Source organism: Mycteria americana, chromosome 5 (assembly GCF_035582795.1).
Source record: "Mycteria americana isolate JAX WOST 10 ecotype Jacksonville Zoo and Gardens chromosome 5, USCA_MyAme_1.0, whole genome shotgun sequence".
Taxonomy (NCBI): Eukaryota; Metazoa; Chordata; class Aves; order Ciconiiformes; family Ciconiidae; genus Mycteria; species Mycteria americana.
In genome coordinates, this window is record NC_134369.1 from 31029695 (window position 1) to 31047367 (window position 17673).

Consider the following 17673-nt stretch of genomic DNA (forward strand, 5'->3'; position numbering starts at 1 on the left):
GGCTATGTAGCAACTTTAACCTGTATTCTGACAAATGTTATTACCCAACCCTAACATGCATTTCAGTATGCATACAGAAAAGCCTTCAGACACATGTTTGTTTATGCTTTGAAGCCAAGCTCACTTATACAGTTCATATAGACACCTTAGCCTGGAAATCACCATTTTACACTGAAGGTGCAAACTAGGATGTTTGTAGAGCATCTCAACTCAAAGAATTGCACTACTCCTCTGTGAGATGTACCAGGTCAGGGAACAGATTTAACTAAAGAAACGACTTAATCGTGGCAGGAACAAGCAGTGAGGGAGAGGGAATGGAGTGAAGCACCTATTGTTGCCACTTTGCTGTGGCTTGAGTCAGGTACTGAAATTGTCCATGGACTATTACCAAACTAAGTTTTAAAAATGAGGCCTAAAAACTTAACGCAAAGTCCACTGAATGTAAATGGAGCCAGTAACTTTGGAGAACGTACTAGGTGTGAAGTCCCTTGTCTGTAGAGAGAAATCTTCCACCTCTGAGGAGACGTCTGAAGAGGACAAAGAAATCACCACTGTAGACAGCTAACACTTTGTCTTGACTTGATGTATTCAGAACTAAATGCCAGTCCAAACTGGAAGATGCCAAAATGTAATAAATAATAAAAGTTCATGCTGCAATTATGCCTTTGTGAAGAAGAGCATGCTGAAAATGCCAATTTGCTTTCCTGGTGCTAGGAAGGCAGCGAAGAAAACTTTGAATTATGATGACTTTTGGTTTGGGGTTTTTTTTTAAGGATCTGTAATGTTTTCCTTTCTAAGCACTGGTTAATTTTCACCCTCAGAAGAATGATAAATAATAAGTTGTGGACATCAGGGTCTAGAGCTTGCTTGCATTATAATGGGAAAGTGCATGTGCAGCAGGCAACAAATATTTGTAGTTCTTACAAGCTCCTGTCTTCTGGCTATAAAAAGTATTCCTTCATTTAATTTGGCTCACTATTTAGATTGGCACCTTTTTGAAGGATGTAACAATTTCAGCAGCATGAGAGAAAATTAAACTCTATTTCTACTTTTAACCTCAACTTCAGGCTGTACAAAAGCCAATTTTCTCCCTGAGTCTGAGGACTTTTATGGAGGTGCAAAAGTAATAACTACATGACAACTGTTACTGCATACAAAGTTGAATGGGTCCCTATTTTAAAAGTACAGTGCTGAATAGCTTTGTAACTCGAGTATTACTTTAGATTCCCTTCCCATGGCCTGATGTGGGGCTCTACATAGGTCCAATGTTTTAGATATTCACCCATATTTACCCATGGTGAAGGAGCATGAACAACATGTTTAAACAGCAATGTACCGCATACAGGAATATTAGTCTTGCAACTTGTCCCTAGAAATATGTTTTTTAAGTAGGAGTCTGAGACTTGGCAATGTGACTTGTTCAGGGTGCTTTATTTGTAAGCAAGCCCTTCCTGCAGGCAAGTTGTGAGCCCTAAGGGCACGCAGCCTGGCTAAAGACTCCAATCTCATTTGTTTTGAAAACATGAGTTCAACAATAATGATGTAGAAATGCATTCCTGAATGTACAGACAGGCTGAAATGTAATGTGATGAGTAAGTTCTCTCTTTCATAGGAAAGGCTTTTCAGTATGAGATCTAAAGGTTCCACTTTTCATGAGATCTGTTAGGGGTCCTTGTTAACCATGTTCCTTAAGGGATATGCACGTTAGCTGAAGCTTCCACACATGCTCCAAACCACCTCCTAACCCTCTGCATATATCAAAACCTTCAGCTTTCCTCTAATTATTGCTAAAATCTCTGGTTTCCTGCCAGCAGTCTCTACTTTAGTTATACATTACTCATCTATAAATCTGTGGCCCACCAAACAGGAAAATGCAAGATACAAAACATCCTGATGAATGGCATCCTTCTTATAATGACTGCTGCTTATTTTCACCTACAGTTTGTTGTGAATCTTAAATGGAGAAGCTGTAGGATTCACAAACCCTGCTAAGAGCTTAGGTGTACCCAGCTGCACAGTGTAAGGGGACTTGCATCTAACAGTCAATAATCCTCCCACAACAGGCATTGCCCATGTATAAAAATGATTAATAAGCTTGCTATTAACATTCATATTCTGAGAGATATGAATTAAGAGTGACCAAGTAGACACAATGGACAGTATAGCCAAAAGTTTACGATTCAGATACCACCACAGGAGGATTTTGAGAGGTTCTAATGAAAGTTCAGCATTCACTTAACACACCTTTGAAATGCAACGTGTAAGTATTTAACCTTAAAAAACAGAGGTATCTAGCAGTGATGAATATATATATATATGTATTCCCATATCTGTACATGCCTCATGACACAAGCAGGTATTACGTTAATTGTGTACAAAAACAGATCTGTGCTAAGAGGGACCCACTTCCACAAGCCTGTGCACGTGGAAGAGAGAAGACTGTTTGTGTCCATGTATTCCAATCTTACCTGCTTTGGGACTGTCCGGGTTCCTATCTGGAAGGCAAATCAGGGGAAATCACAGTGGTATGCTTTTGTAATCTGTAAGAACCAGAGCAGAGATCTGTCAATTACTGCTGTAGGAGAAAAACAGCCTGGAATAAAGCACTACAGAAACACACAAAAAATGTACCACTCATAAGTCTTTTTTTGTGTTTAATTTAAAACACATTTCCCTTACATAAGTAAATAACTGTGGTTGAGATGACGCCTTGGTTGCATGACTAGAACCACAATGCCTGACAGAAAATAAGGGCAGCTTTTGGCATGCTGATAGTACAGTTGGTTCCTCATCTAGAAGAAGAAAATGAGCCTACTGAAACACCAAGAGAGTACTGAAACTCAGTTTTCAGTTTCACTGTGGTGATAATCTTCCCTTTTTATCACACTGAATTGCAAGGAGAAACATTACAGCCTGGGAGACTTAGTAGGCAGACAGCCACATTTTGAATTAATTTGAACTTTTTCAGACCGAAAGTTTTACTTCTAGATGCGTTCCATTATAGTAATCCATACAACATATATACAATATAGTCTAATAGACTGGGGCACAGTTTCACAGCAAGTTAGAGAAGAACACAGCATTTGCAGCTATAACTACGTAGGACAGAGAATGTACAACTTACTGTGCAACAACTGAGTTTGGCAAGGAGAAGACATATGAACCAAAGACCATTTAATCTCTCCTACACTTCAAACAGAAATTGAAAACCTTATGGACTGAGTTGTCACATAAAATTTTAATAATCGGAGTCCCCTTTATTATGGGAAACATCTGCAGGCAAGAGAAGAAATAAAGAAAAGCTGCTGCTGTTCAGCTGCCAAACGGCTTTCTACTGCAGGAGCTGGAAGAACTGTGGGACCCGGGCCCCCTCTGGTGGACACCAGCAGGGGAACGTGCCTCCTCCCTCTTCTCCAGACACAGGGGAGCGAGGTCTTCTCCTGCCCTAATCACGACTCTCAGTTCCATCCGGCAAATTCAGCCGAGGCGTTTCTAAACAGGTAAGTTCAATTTCTTTACCTGTCTTGCTCCCTCCCGTGCACCTCTGTTGCTGCTGCTCTCTGGATAGGAAGGTTCTTTGGGTCACTGCTTGTATTTTGCATTAAAGAGCAGCACTCCAAATTATGCCTGTCAATCGGTAGGTTGCACTATAACTACATTCAGATTGAAATTTCGTCTTCCTCTTTTCCCATTGACCAGCTCAATAGCAAAGGCAACATAAAAAGAAGTCTTTTATTTGAGTCAATTCTGTTTTATATTTGTCTCTATTCCCTGCTTTATGCCTACAGGACCTGGAATTTCCAGGTGGTCTCTAATACAGTTGCTGGACAGCTGCAAAGTGTAGCTTCCAAGTTTTATACAGTTGTCTTTCTAATGTTCTTTACCATTTAAAAAACCTGAAAGCTTGAGAGGGGAAACCCCCAATTTTTTCCTTTAAATTTAGCTTTGTTCAGGTATCTTCTTCCTTGAATAGATCAGTCAGTTTCCTAATTTAATTACGTAGGTCTTTACAGTGTGGGCTTGTCTATTAAACTGGAAAGAATGCAAAATGTAATTGCAAACCCACACAATTAACAAGATGAGTCATGGGAACCAATGGTACCTAGAACTACACTCAGTAACTTTTTTTACAAACACTGTAGCACATTCACTTCTGAAGGCACGCAAACAAATACTGGCAGTATTGGCTGGCAATAACTGGAGTTTTTGCAGTTCCGCTGACTTCATGCTCTTCTGAAATAGGATCTCACCACAGGTTTAAGACAAAAAACCAGAATAACTTGAGCACAACCCTGTCAGCGTTAAAGAGTACGCTTTTTGTCTTACTAACACCCAACGACAGCTAATGGGCAAAAATGCAACACCCTACTAACTACATCTGCTGTACTGGGAGCACGGCACACAGGGGCGTACGAGGCAGCGATACCTTACTGAAAGCGTTGTAAGCAATTGCTACATAACGAGAAACCAACGAAGCACCCAGCCTGCGGGTCCTCCCTCTCCCACATCAAAAGTGGCAATGCCTTTCGCTGCTGCGGGAGCAGCGAACATCCGAGACAGAGCTAGGCCGGGGCAAGGGGGCCCCTGAGGGGCAGGGAGGCTGAGGCGGCGCCCACCCCGTGGCGTCGGGCCGGCCGGCCGCCCTGTGTGCCCTCCTGGCGAGGAGGGGCCCAGGAGAATGGCACTACCCTCCTCCCCGACCCACCACAGAGCGTACGGGGCCAATGAGGCCGCCGCCGCCGGAAGCTGACCGTCACCTCAGCCCCGCCGCCGGCTCCCCGGCCCGCCCGCCCGGCGCGCTGCCTGCCGGGAAATGGAGTCTTCCCGGGCCCCAACCGCTCGGTGCCGCGCTACCGGCATGGCGGGACGGCGGCACCAGACCTCCGGTACCACAATGCATCGCGCGACAGAACCGGATGTTTTCAGGTCCCGAGCAGCGCCAGGCGGCTGCCGGCAGGCCGGGCGCCGGGTGCGGCGCGGAGCCCTGGGCAGTGTAGTTTGTCCGAGGAGTGCCCCTGGCGGCTGGAGGCGAGGAAGGCGGCCCGAAGGACTACGACTCCCGTCGGGCCGTGCGCTGCGCCGCGGCGGGTCGGGGCGTGGTGCCGTGCGGCACCGGCTCGGTGTGTGAGAGGGGTGTCTCTGGTAGCCCCTGTTCGCTGCCGCGCTTTGCGTCTGCTGCAGTTAAAGAAAGATCTGGGGGATTTTGGGGGGGGAAACTATGGAGCTTGGCATAGCGGGGGCGCAGCGCGGTGCCTGAGCGCCGGGCCCGGGCGGCGGTCGCGCCTCCGGTAGCGCCATGGATAGCCGGTGCTATGGGTGCGCGTCCAAGTTCTCTGTCTTCAAGAAAGAGGCAAGTCCGGCTGAGGGGGGTCAGGAGCGGCTGTGAGGCGGAGCCCGGCCGGTCCCGCGGGCGCCTGCCCCGCAGTGCGAGGGCCTGAGCGGGGAGCTGGGAAGCCTGCCTCTCTCGGCGCCGAGGCACGCTTCCCGACCAGCGTCGTAGTGGTGTTGTCCTTGCTCGCTTACTGAGCTCTCGTGGTGCCTACGTCTTTAAATATGTGCGATCACTGCAAAAAAAAAAAAAAAAAAAAAATCGTCGTTAGATGTCATCCCTCTAATCCAATATTCCATCATTGTCTCGGAGTAATTCCCCACATACACACTTTATTATACTGTGGGACAAGATGGTGTCTGCTTCTAGCAGGTTTTATGTGCTGGTGCTCAAAGGCTCTCGAGAGCCTCCATATCTTCAGCAGCAGCTAATGATGCAGTTCTCGTGAAACATCAGCATAACCCCAGCGTTATTTTTAGTGCACCTTGGCATGGGCACCGTCCCTGCATACAGCCAGCCAGAGCAATGGGGTGCGTATGGTGACTAGGTGATGAAGCCCTGTCCTGCCCCTCTCTTATATCTCCGCAGTGTGGATGCAAGAACTGCGGACGGTCGTTCTGCTCAGGCTGCCGTAGCTTCAGTGCTGTTGTTCCCCGCTGTGGAAGCACTCAGCAGAAGGTGTGCAAGCAGTGCCATGAAAAGCTAACTGGGTAAGACGGGAGTGTTTCTTCACCCAAAGACAGTGTCCTGCTTTGTTTCTTCATTTTGCGTCCCAATGTTGTGTTGCAGATTTCTGCGTGAGAGCTGTGCCTTGCACTTGTGCATGCACACTGCCTGTACCCTGGAGTTTCATCCAGTCCATTACTGAACTGCTGTTACATGAGCTGTGCAGTCCAAAGATAGGAATCAGGATTTGTTAGGCTGTTCTCTATGGTGACAGAGTAGTCTGAAAGAAACCGGTTTAAATCTTCATGGATGGACGCTGAATGCTGCTGGATATCTTAGCGAGATGAGACAGGTTAAGCCCCACCATGTTATTGCCCAGAAATCTACACCCCTTTGAAAGCACTGGCAGTCTTTTCAGATGTGTAGTAGTTGAACGGCCTGACAATAAGGTGTTCAAAGTGTTATTACCTCTGTGGGCAAACAGTGACACAAGTCCTCCCTGCTGAGGGGACTCTGCTCTGTGTAGCCTGAAGACTTAAAATTTTGTACCATAAAATTGATTTGCTTTTAAAAGAAAAAAAAATATTTGCAAACATAACCTGTAGATTGCCTGTTGAAAATGTAATTCAGTAGCAGTATGGGTTATACACATGAACAAGTAACGCAAGAGCACAAGTGTATACCACAACCCCTCCCTCAACCAATTCTTCTGTGTCCTCTTCCTTCTCTTGCATTTCTCTTACCTCTCTTCCTCACTTCTCTCCCATAGCAAGGAATTTTTGCCAGCAAGTGGGGAATTTTCTGGCTCTGTAGGTGTCTAAAGGAGAAGAGCCTCTCGTTAGCAGAGGTCTTCATTTCAGAAGCACTGGCTCATGAAAACAATGTGAGCTATTGGTGGTGAAAACACAGTATTCAGTCCTTCAGTTTTGAAATTTTCTGATTTCCCTTTTACAACTCCAAAGCCATTAAGAAAACAGGGCAGCCTTTCTCCATGTTTCTTTTGGGTTTTTTTCTCATCTGTTTAATATCAGTACTGTAGAGTTACAGCAGAAAAAAATCCTCCCTGACTGGATAGCAGGTAGATAATACACACGGCTGCGGCTCTGTAAACTGCATGTATTGTTGTTCTTCATGCAAATAGCTTTCAGAACTGAAACCTTAGAACTGAAAAGTGGTCCAACAGTGTTGCATTCCTTCATTACTATACAGGCCTTAGCACAGCGCAGATGTGTTTGTACCTGTGACTCCTAAGAATGAATAAAATATGCTAACTACCTTACATAAGTGTGTAGTTTAGCAGCTCAACCTGAATACAGTAAAGTAGAAGATAGTTACACATGATGTGTTTGTGGTGTGCAGTGTTCAAGTGTGCTAGGTGTTGTTATGATACTGGTGGTTATATAATAATTTTGGTAACATTTTGTTTAGCTTGTGCATTATATAATTCTGTGTTTGTTGCATGCCACAGCTCCTTTCAGAGTGTTCTGCTGCACGGAAGCTAATTACACTGGGAGTCTTTACCTGACTTCTCTTTATCTGCTCTCTGAACTGGGTGGTGCAGGCTGTGGGAGGCAAGGGTATTTCAGCCCCTCCTCCTTTGGATCACTGGTGACCATATGAAATCATATTTTGTCCACATGCAAAACAACCAGACCAAAGGACTAGAAATGAAGTCCCCTGCTGTCCCAGGCAGCTATATTATCTTAATCCGTTCCATAAGCTGATCACTTCTCCATATTAATGAGGTTATGAAAGGGGCTGTACCAGGAGAAACATATACTGATTCCTCTTGAGTTGAGAGCCTAGATGATTGAAGCATTGCCAGTATCTTGAGTTCAGAGAAATCATTGTTTTTTGTTTTCCAGAGAGGGATCTCAAAGCAGTTCAGCAAAATGGTCACCACCAGAAAACTACAAAAAGTGAGTTGCACTTGCCAATCAGACGGTTGTTTCTGCCACAGAGTAGCCTTTCAGGCCCTCACTCCTCTTCCTCTATAGAGACCAGCAAAAGTGGGGGTTGTGATGTTGGTATTTGCTTGTTCAGAATTAGATTAAGGATGGGGTTTTTGTTTTGTTGTTTGGGATTTTTGCTTGTTTGGGAGGATGGGGTGTGTGCTCTTTTGAATAGAATCCTTAACAGCCACCTGCCTATGATCAGGGTTGGCTTGGAAACAGGAACCTGGTGGTGAAATGTTCCTTGTCTCCTTGGAAATGGTGCCAGGTGTACTGCTCCTGTGAGCTACAGTTTTCCTTATTCTTGGGAGTACGTCATTGTGCTGATATGGGAGAGGCTGGTACAGGAGGGAGTGGTTTCTGTTCTGTTCTACACTGACGTTCTTCAAATAGCCTGTTGGGTTCACAGAGGATGTTTTCATATTCACGGTTTAAACCCCTGTTCTCAATTGTCATGTCTTTTTTCCATCCTTGTCACAGGCGTGTAGCAGCTTTTGAGGCTAAGCAAAACCAGCTGAAAGAACAACAGAAGGCAGCTGCAAAACCCCCAGGTCAAGCAGGCTCCAGATACCAGGGGCTCTCTAAAGAGGATAGAGCTATTGCAGAGAGACTGGAGAGGCTCAGGGAGGAAAGGAAACCGAGTGAGTTTTGGAGGATACCGGAGATACCTTGGGTGGGAACACTGCTACTTGGGAAACATGGAACCTGGAGGGACAGGGAAGTGCTGGGCTTTCAGAGCCCACCTTTTTAGGGAATTGAAGGGTTAAAATTGGACAGAGCATCTATGTCCTGCTACCACAATGGCCAGATTCTACAATGATTTTAGATTAATGTTCCAGTTTCGTTTTGCTTCTTGGGGTTTCCCTTGAAACTGCTTCTCTGTTTTGGGGCAGTATCTTACCTGTAAAATCACTTTCTCATTTTCCATTGTTTGGGGTAAAAGCCTGTGTCAAGCCCAATAGGAGCAGAATGAAATGAGGGGTTTTGGCCAAACTATTTTGCAGGAGGTTTCCTGTGGGTCATTGTCCTGGGCAACAGCAGTGCCAGTCTCTGTGGGATTATGTTCTGCCCAGCCTTGCCTCACAGAGGAGAAAAAGGACTCTCATCCCAGTCCACAGCTCTCAGGTTCTGGGACAGCTTTGTGGTGCTTATGGGAGAACAAACTATTTAAAAAATGATATGTGATCTCTAAAAGGGAGAGAACACACTGCAAAGTGGTTACCTGATTATCATAGAATCATTTAGGTTGGAAAAGACCTTTAAGATCATCAAGTCCAACCGTAAACCTAAGACTGCCAAGTCCACCACTAAACTGTATCCCTAAGTGTCACATCTACATGTCTTTTAAATACCTCCAAAGATGGTGACTGAACCGTTTCCCTGGGCAGCCTGTTCCAATGCTTGATAACCCTTTCAGTGAAGAAATTTTTCCTATATCCAATCTAAACCTCCCCTGGAGCAACTTGAGGCCATTTCCTCTCATCCTGTTATGTGGTGGGGGAGGGTTTCAATCTGATATGCCTAGGATTACATTAAGAGATTTTGGAGCAATGGACTGTACTGCCTAAACAACACTTATTTCTCTGCCTGTCCCTAGTATCCCGAGTCAGCTGATTGCCAAATGACATTAACCTAATACTCGCCTTATGGCTAGGAGATAAACTGTGAAGGAGGCAAGGACTCGGTAGAAAAGTATAGCAGTTAGCGTTAGGGTAGTCTCCAAGTCACTGCAGTATGATCCCTCATTCATGTCAGGGGCTGAGGGAGGTTTTTGCTCATGTGTTCAGAGTCTGATTCCAGAAAGAAATATAATTTTAAGAAAAAAAAATTGAAGCCTTTTGTTTTCAATAACAGAGTAATCTCCTCGCTTGGGTTATTCTGAATTGCAGAGTCCATCCCTACTCAGGCTGAGATTGAAGCTAGACTGGCTGCCCTGAAGGAGGACTGCCGGGGACCTGTTCCATCCACACAGGAAATGGAGGACCGGTTGGCTGTCCTGCAGGGGAGAGATCCTCCATCCCAGGCTCCCAGACCTGTAAGATCCCTCAGCTTTTTAGCCAGCAACGTATTCTGAGCTGACACAGTAACTGGTGTCCCAGCATGTTAGCCGTTCTTCCTTCTTCAGCTTTTTTGTGTCTAGGTGGCTCCCTTCAGAAATCTCCATTTCCTGTTTGTGTCATTGCTCCAGAAGCAAATGGCCAGCCTTTACCAGTTCACTGCTTCAATTTGAATGCTGTATGTCAAATGTAGTTCATGTATTTATTTTTAACAATAGATGCTAAGTTTTTTCCTCTCAACCCATTTGCATACCTAAGTGGTCTGATATTTTTTCAGAGCTGTTTGTCTGTGTTTGGGGCTTATCAGCCCTACCTTCTAATTGTATCTTGTAGTTGTTACTACATCCCAGCTGGGCAAAATCCTGTTAATTATTCCAGAAATGGAAACACAGAGTGGTTAGTCTGAGACTGCAGAGGAATGAGTTGGATATATGCCTTCACAGCCTATATGAACGATCTTGTCCCAGAGAAATCGTTTCCTCATGCTGCTTTTTCAGCAGTGCTGCCCACCCAGCTGTTATCATAGGCCTCAGCAGGGCTGCTGGCTGGCACTGTTAAGAATGACTATTTACATTGGAGGTAGTGGCAAAGCTTGGGTTGGGACCCAGCAGCATGTACTCCTGTACATTCAGCACCACTTTGCCTTGTTTGGGTGACTGCTTTTAGAGTTGTGCGCATTCAGCACCTCTGAGAATGAAGCTCTGAAAGTCTTACACCAGATAACCATAAGCTGAGGCTCTCAAGATCAGTGGATGCATCTTTTTATGCTGCTCCCACCTAGGGTGATCGTGGTTACCAAACTTTTCCTTTGTGTATGCCACTTCCCTCTCATTTGCCTTTTCCCATGCCCTCCTTGTTTCTTAGGTACATCAGCCTCCTGATACCAGAAGTCTGGTCCAGCAGACAGATGACCTGTTAACTCAACTGTCTGAGGAAGTTGCCATTGATGAGCATTACAGACCAAGAGTCCAGCCTCAAGGTATCTTCCAAAGACCTGTTTCTGTCTAATAATGTATATGCTATAGTGAGAAGGAAATATGTGCCTCCCTATCTAGCGTACAGGTGAGCTGGGTGTCCAGTTTGTCCTTATCTCCCCCTTTTGACTCCCAAATTGACCAAGAGTAGCTATCTGGCTCCATACTGGGTCTCATTGTCTTTGCTTGGAGATGGTTCCTTCTTCTCAGGGTTGTATTACTCAGATTGCTCCTCTCTGTTTCTCTAAGGTGACCCTTCCCTGAGGAGGAGCTGTTGCTACTCCTAACACACCTGTGCTCTGTTACAAAACATCGGAATCTGGGATACTGTTATCTTCCTAGCTGCAGTGCTTTCTCTGTAATCTCACTATAAAACACAGATTAGCTCACTTTCTTCTCTTCATGTACAGTGCGGATCCTACTGTGGCATGCCTTCTCCCATTATTACCCAGATTAATGGAGAGGAGCAAGTTGCTCTCCTACCATTGCTTTAGTCGTGTTGTCTGTGCCCAAGGGACACTGCTGCTGAGTCACCAGCATGTTCTGTGTGTCTGTTTGCAGCTGTTAGTAGCCAAAGTTTGAATGATCTCAATCGGGAAAGTGAAGATTGTGTTTGCCCTGCAAACCTGGACCCAAAACAGCTAGAGGAAGAGAAGAATAAACTTCTGGCAGAAGCTGCCTCTGAGCTGTGGGAAGAGAACACTAGGCAGGAAAAGATCCTACAAGTTGCCAAGAGACTGGCAGCACTCAGAGGCGAGGACCCAGAGAAAGGTGGGTAGCAGACGAGAACACAGTGCCAAGAGAGGAACCGATTTCCTGTGACAGAGTAATTTCTTTTCTGAGAGGTGTTCATCCATTTAATTCCTCTGTTCTGCAAGAAACAGACTGAGATTTGGTTCTGTCTGTAAACTTGTACAGGTTGGTTCATCATGAAATCGGTATAAAAGATCTTAGTTGAGGGTAAAGGCCAGAGCTGTAAGGTCAGATTGCTTTGTCTTGCACCCTTCTTGGAGAAAATTCTAGCATGCTCTGGTGAGGTTAACAAAGCTTTTAAAAGCAAACCTCTGGTTTTGGTGGGGATTTTCTCCTTCCCTCTTCCAGTGTTAAAAAAAAACAGTAATGCCCTTTTTGAGGAGTCCCCATCTGAAAAGGATCTGTCTGTGCCAGAGCCAGAATGCCAAAACCAGCTCACACCACAAAGGATTTTCTCTGGCACTTAAGTGGGCACAAAGTTTGAGGCAGGTGTGGGTTACAGTCTCCTGTCTTACTCCTGCAGTTACACTGGAAACCTATAAACTCCCTGACAGTGATGAGGAAGTGGCTGAGGAGGAAGCCATTCGCAGAGTGCTAAAACAGGTCAGAAGTGGCAGCTGTGGCCTTGTTTATCTTCCTCTCAATTATTCCCAGTGTGTATGTTACCTGGTGAGCGTGCAAAGGATATGTTTCTGTTCCTGGGCAGAGTTTCATTCCTTCCCCTCCTAGTGCTTTTCCAATACTAGCTCCCATGGGCCATTCAGCTACAAGTGATTGACAACATTACTTCTAATCTGTCACACTGTCTTTCTCATTCATGCTTAGTGCCTCTTGTGGTGTGTGTCTCCTCTCCAACCCCACTCTGCTGGTACTTCTGTACTTCTTGTTTCATCTTTTCCCCCACCCAGCTAGAACATGGATGATGAGATGTGTGCTGTTTAGCACAGCTTATGCCTAGATTTCTCTCTAAAATGGCTATGAATTGTCTTGCAGGCAGAGATGAGCTTTCTGTGCTTAAGTTTCTGCCTGATTACAGACCACACGTGCGTGATTCGCATGGTCTTGACGGTCTGCTGATAGCTGCACTGCAAAGCAGAATGTGTTAGCTGAAGGCCCCTGCTGCTACCCTGACTGTTCACAATGTACACACAGTGTTCAGGGTGCAGACAGAGCAAGTTCACGTCTGTCTGGGTAACACCAGATGTATTCAGACTTGTCATCTCCTTGTTACTGCATGAAAGCAAGGAGAAGGCAGGAGGTTTAGAGCCTAGAATGAGGCTCCCAACTGTGTTTGAAACAAGAGGCTTCTTGCTTTCTGTTGTTACCAGCTCACAGAGGAAGCAGCCCTGGATGAAGCAAGTGGATTCAACATTCCTCCAGATCAGACCACCCAACCAGGATCCTCGCAACAGAACCTGCGTAAGAAAGCAAAGCAAAAGGTCAGTGAGCTGGTTGGGATCTCTTGAAATGACATGTTCCAAGGTCTCGGGAGAGTACAGTTCTGCAGCAAGAGTTTGCTGTATCCTAGGCTTGATGCAGGGGAAAAGAAATAAAAATAAAAAAAAAACCAACCAGCTTCTCCAGAGCAGACAAGCTGAGTGGCTTCTGCAAGGCTGACCAGCCCTGAGCACAGCTGTGAGTCATCCTTGTACTTTTAAAAGGAATTGCTCCCTGGAATACAATTCCTTTCAGGCTGGTTTTCTGCTGAATGGGATGGTGTCCTCTAAACCCAGAGAAGTTAACATAGACCTCGCAAGATGCCCATTAGAGAAGGGATTTTTAACTCACCAATATAAGTAGACCAAGGAGGCCACGGTCTAGTACTGTACAGCCTGAACCAGGGTAAGTGGGAGGTTTGCCAGTGCTTTCAGCATGTGTAGAATAGAACCTCTAGATAGTAATTGATTGTCTGTGTTCTCATATAACGTCAGAGGAAGGAATTAGTAACAAGATATCCTACGCTCAGAATGGATGCCAGCCTATTATGGAAATACATACACCTTCTCTAATGTATATTACAAGAATTAAAAGGACCTGTGACTCACAGACACCTGACAGGCCTGTCCGCAGTGGAAGAAATTATTTAATTGTAAGCATTATTGAAAACATCCATCTCATAGGTATGCCACCTTGCGCTTCTGGGATTGCTGATGTAAAAGATAGCACCATCTTATTGCTGTTGTGTTAGGAAGCTGCCTTTGCCAGTGTCCAGGCACTGTGTCCCAATGTGTGTATGGCTGTTCAGTTCCACAAGAGTTCTCTGTAAAGCAGAAGGAGACAATAGATGGCCTTATGGATAGATTTTAGATTATGATTTCAGAAGATCTTTTTGGTCCAACCTCAGGTACAGATCAATAGTAGGGGCCTTTTGGCAAATCACTTCCTTTGTCCCCCAGTTTTCTTTCTATAACAGGGAGAAAACAATCCCCCCACCTCCCCACTGCTTTCCCTTCCTACGTAACTGCTTTCAGCAAAACTGCTTGATGGCTTGCTTTTGCAGCAGGGATTGTCTATCACTTTGTATTGCTGTGGTGCCTGCCCGAAGATCTGGGCTTCGTGCCCTTAACACAGTATGGACAATGTTGGTGTATATTGCTGTAGACACTAAATGAGGGTGAATACCTGTTTACCTTCCAAGCAACATAGATTCATGAGCAAATGGTAGGGAGTACCTTGGGTTTTTATTTAACAATCTAGATATATATGGAGCCTATCCTTGGGCTCTGGGCAAGTTCATCTCACAGACTTAGGATCAACAGAGAGTGAACTATGGATCATGTGACATGTCATTGTGGCCTTCATGCATTACAATGAAAGTCCTGTATTGTCTCTGCTGAGGTTCAAATTCTGTGTCTGTTTTCTTTGTGAATTTGAGCCAGACTCCAACCGCCACAGCTCTTGCCAGGGCAGATGACAGTGATGAGGATGAGTTACCCTGGTGCTGCATCTGCAATGAAGATGCCACTTTGCGCTGCCATGGCTGTGATGGGGACCTCTACTGCCAGCGCTGTTTTCGGTAAGTCTTGCAATTCCTCTTGATCCGAGAGGTGGGTCACAGGTAAGCTTTGCTGCTTTTGTTTGTTCTTCCCATTGGGCAGAAAAGCAGGCAGTAGGAGGGAAGATTTGAGGAACCCAGATCTGAGCTGAATGCTAGTCATTATGGAAATACTTGGTGCGATCAGTAGTTATCCCAGGCTTCAGGGACTAAACTGGTCCTAGGCAGAAACGTTCTGTCTGTACTGCTCCAGTGTATGTTTGGGCACATTGTCTGAGTGTTCTCTGGAGCAGCTGATGTGCTGCATTGTGTGGGATGGGATAAGTGAGACCATTGTTCAGCGACTCCTATGGCTTGTTAATGACATTGATGGATGATCTGGGCTGCGTTCCTATAAGAGGGGAGATCAAATAGTATAAATTCCTGAGGCTTTTCTTAGGTTGAGACTCTGCAGTCTTAAACCATATAAAAAAATTTTTGTTGAAATATGTATGGGTGAGCCTTTTTTCCTCAGTCAGGCCTTGTAGCAGCTATAGTCTTGGTTCTTAAACAACTGTAGCTTGATTTTTGACAAAAAAAGTTGCATGTCTCAGATTTGGTGAGTTAATTCCTTTGAATACAAAGCTATTCCTCACAGCTTGTGTGGCTTCTCTTTTTCATGCCTCAAAAGTATTGGGTAGTTGGCTGGGTTCTCAGATTAGTGCTGGATAACATTTAGACAGCAGGATGATAAGAATCTGGTTGGGATAGTAAGAGATGCTTTTGTATATATTCTCTCATTTCCTGCAAATGTTTTTGTAGAGAGATGGAAATGGAATAGGGGAGAACATATGAAAATGGTAAGAAAACATATGACTGGCAATGTTTTATGATTAAAACCAAAACAAACAAACAAAAGTATCAGACAGCAAACATCAGTAAAAGCAGAATTGGCAGTCTGGCAGGTGAGTGAGTGTTATCAGTTGCATGCTGCAGATGCAAGCTTGTGTCTTACTCAACACTGCCTACTTCTGAGCATGGTTAAGACAGCTGCCAATACACTGCATTTTAGCCACAACAGTTATTTTTCAGAGTTGCGTGAAGCAGACTGTCATTTTGACTGTTGTCATAGGAGTTTCTAATGTGCCTAGGAATCACAGATATGGTGCTGAAAATGAGCCACCAGTTACATGAATCTCTAAAAGAGGGAAAGAGACAGAGGGACCTATTATCATTTCCCATTCCGGCAGACAAGGATGAGCAGACCTTTCCACAAAGCCCCTCAGAGGTTTCTGTTACAAGCAAACATCTTAAGTAGTCAGGCTGCATGGCTGCCAGTCGGGTCCTCACAGCTAACCCTTGGGATAGGTTTCTAGTTAAGGGCTGCTGGGAGACATCTTGTGCAGTGGCTAAGGGTGAGTTCCCTGCCTGGGTATTTACTTCTGACTGCACTTTGTGTTTGCTTCTCAGGGAAGGCCATGATGAGTTTGACCTGAAGGACCACCACACCTCCCGCTATCATCTTCCTTGCAAGTAGAAGTGATCACACTCTTCATGGGCAGAAAAGGAGATGGAGAACGGGAAAAGAGAGGATTCGGCCAGATGGGAAGAGTCCAAGTGGATTTGCAGCCAAAACGGGTGATGTTTTGGACAGTTAAAGGATGTGCTGTAATCTGAGAGAGGCTTGGAGGGCGTGTGACTTGTCCTCACAAATACAACCAGAGAAGTGCAGGGTTTGCTGTGCATGCTTGGGGATAAATGAGGACTTGATATGAGGAGGTGGATACGAGTCTATAAATACAGACGGTAAGGCAGTGTGGGTAGCATTAAAGATGTGTGTTTAAGGCAGTACTGACTGGCTGATAAGTAACTTCCTGCTTTTGCTAACAGCTTATACACTGGTTCAACAGGCAGCAAAGCACTTTGCACTAAGAAAACTGTCTACGTCGTGATCACATGTGTGATGAGAACTTCCAAAGCATAATAAAAACTATTTACAGAGGCCTGTGGTTAATGTCTCTCCTGAAAATGCCTGATAGCCCTTTACAAAGTGTTGCCCTCTTGTAATGGTATCTTAGTCCTAGTGTCAACTGGCTTAGGGAAAGAAATGAAGGATCATGAAATCATCAAAAATGTTTCTGTGGTGTGGCTGAAAAGGTGCAGGGGCTACTCTGCCTTGATGGGCAGTGTTGCTCGTGTACTTGAAATGAAGGATGCTTTGTAAAGGTAATCTGCTACTGATGCACAGTGTTGTGATCTGCAGTGGCTGTGCCGAGGTTCGATGTGGTCTGTAATAGCAGCGTGTTAGTTGGAAGAGTTGTGTATTAGTCTGAAAGCGGGGTTTGGCTCTCTTTATTATTTGGTCCCCTGGTAGGATAAAGATGTTACCCATGTGACGCTCTTTATCTGGCTGTGAGAGAAGCTCATTTTAATATGCTCATATCCCCCTCTGGAGCCAGTCCAGATGCAAGTGGCACTTGCCAGTGACCAAAGCACCCAGAATTGCTTCAAATACCCAACTAAACTTGCCCTAAACTGGCTCTAATATCCCATCAGGATGAGCTCTTCCCAGGACTATAATGTGACTTCCGAGATGGCTCTCTAAGGCTGACAAATTTCAATAGCAAAAAAATTAGGGATTTGCCTTTGACAGGGAGTTTCTGATGAATCTTGCCTGTCTGGTTTGACACTGCCGCTCCCAGCTGCCTGCCCTGCCCCTGTGCTTAAGGTCACTGCCTCTGTAGGTGAGTTGACGAAACAGCGTTTGCCTGCACCTCAGCCACCCCTGGTCAGAGCACAGCAAATAAATTAAACGACTGCTGAAGATGGATTTGTGCTAACATGCTGGACTGGATCAGGCCCTTCCAACAGAAACCTGTATCAGACAATGCAGAATAGTAATACCGCAGGTTAACACACTAAAAATTGCAAATGTATCTGGCAGTGCTATCAAACCCCTTTGATAGGA

At 45.1% G+C, this 17673-nt stretch overlaps 1 protein-coding gene across 1 annotated transcript; it reads left to right on the forward strand.

The window, feature by feature from the left end:
• The first annotated feature begins 5079 nt into the window (after positions 1-5079).
• Positions 5080-16707, forward strand: ZFYVE19 (zinc finger FYVE-type containing 19). The gene is made up of 11 exons (XM_075502718.1): positions 5080-5350; positions 5918-6039; positions 7861-7914; positions 8428-8588; positions 9837-9982; positions 10869-10983; positions 11540-11749; positions 12255-12334; positions 13060-13170; positions 14611-14747; positions 16176-16707. The coding sequence occupies exons 1-11, from the start codon at positions 5297-5299 to the stop codon at positions 16240-16242; spliced, it is 1257 nt and encodes a 418-aa protein (XP_075358833.1). The 5' UTR covers positions 5080-5296; the 3' UTR covers positions 16243-16707.
• Positions 16708-17673: the final 966 nt, after the last annotated feature.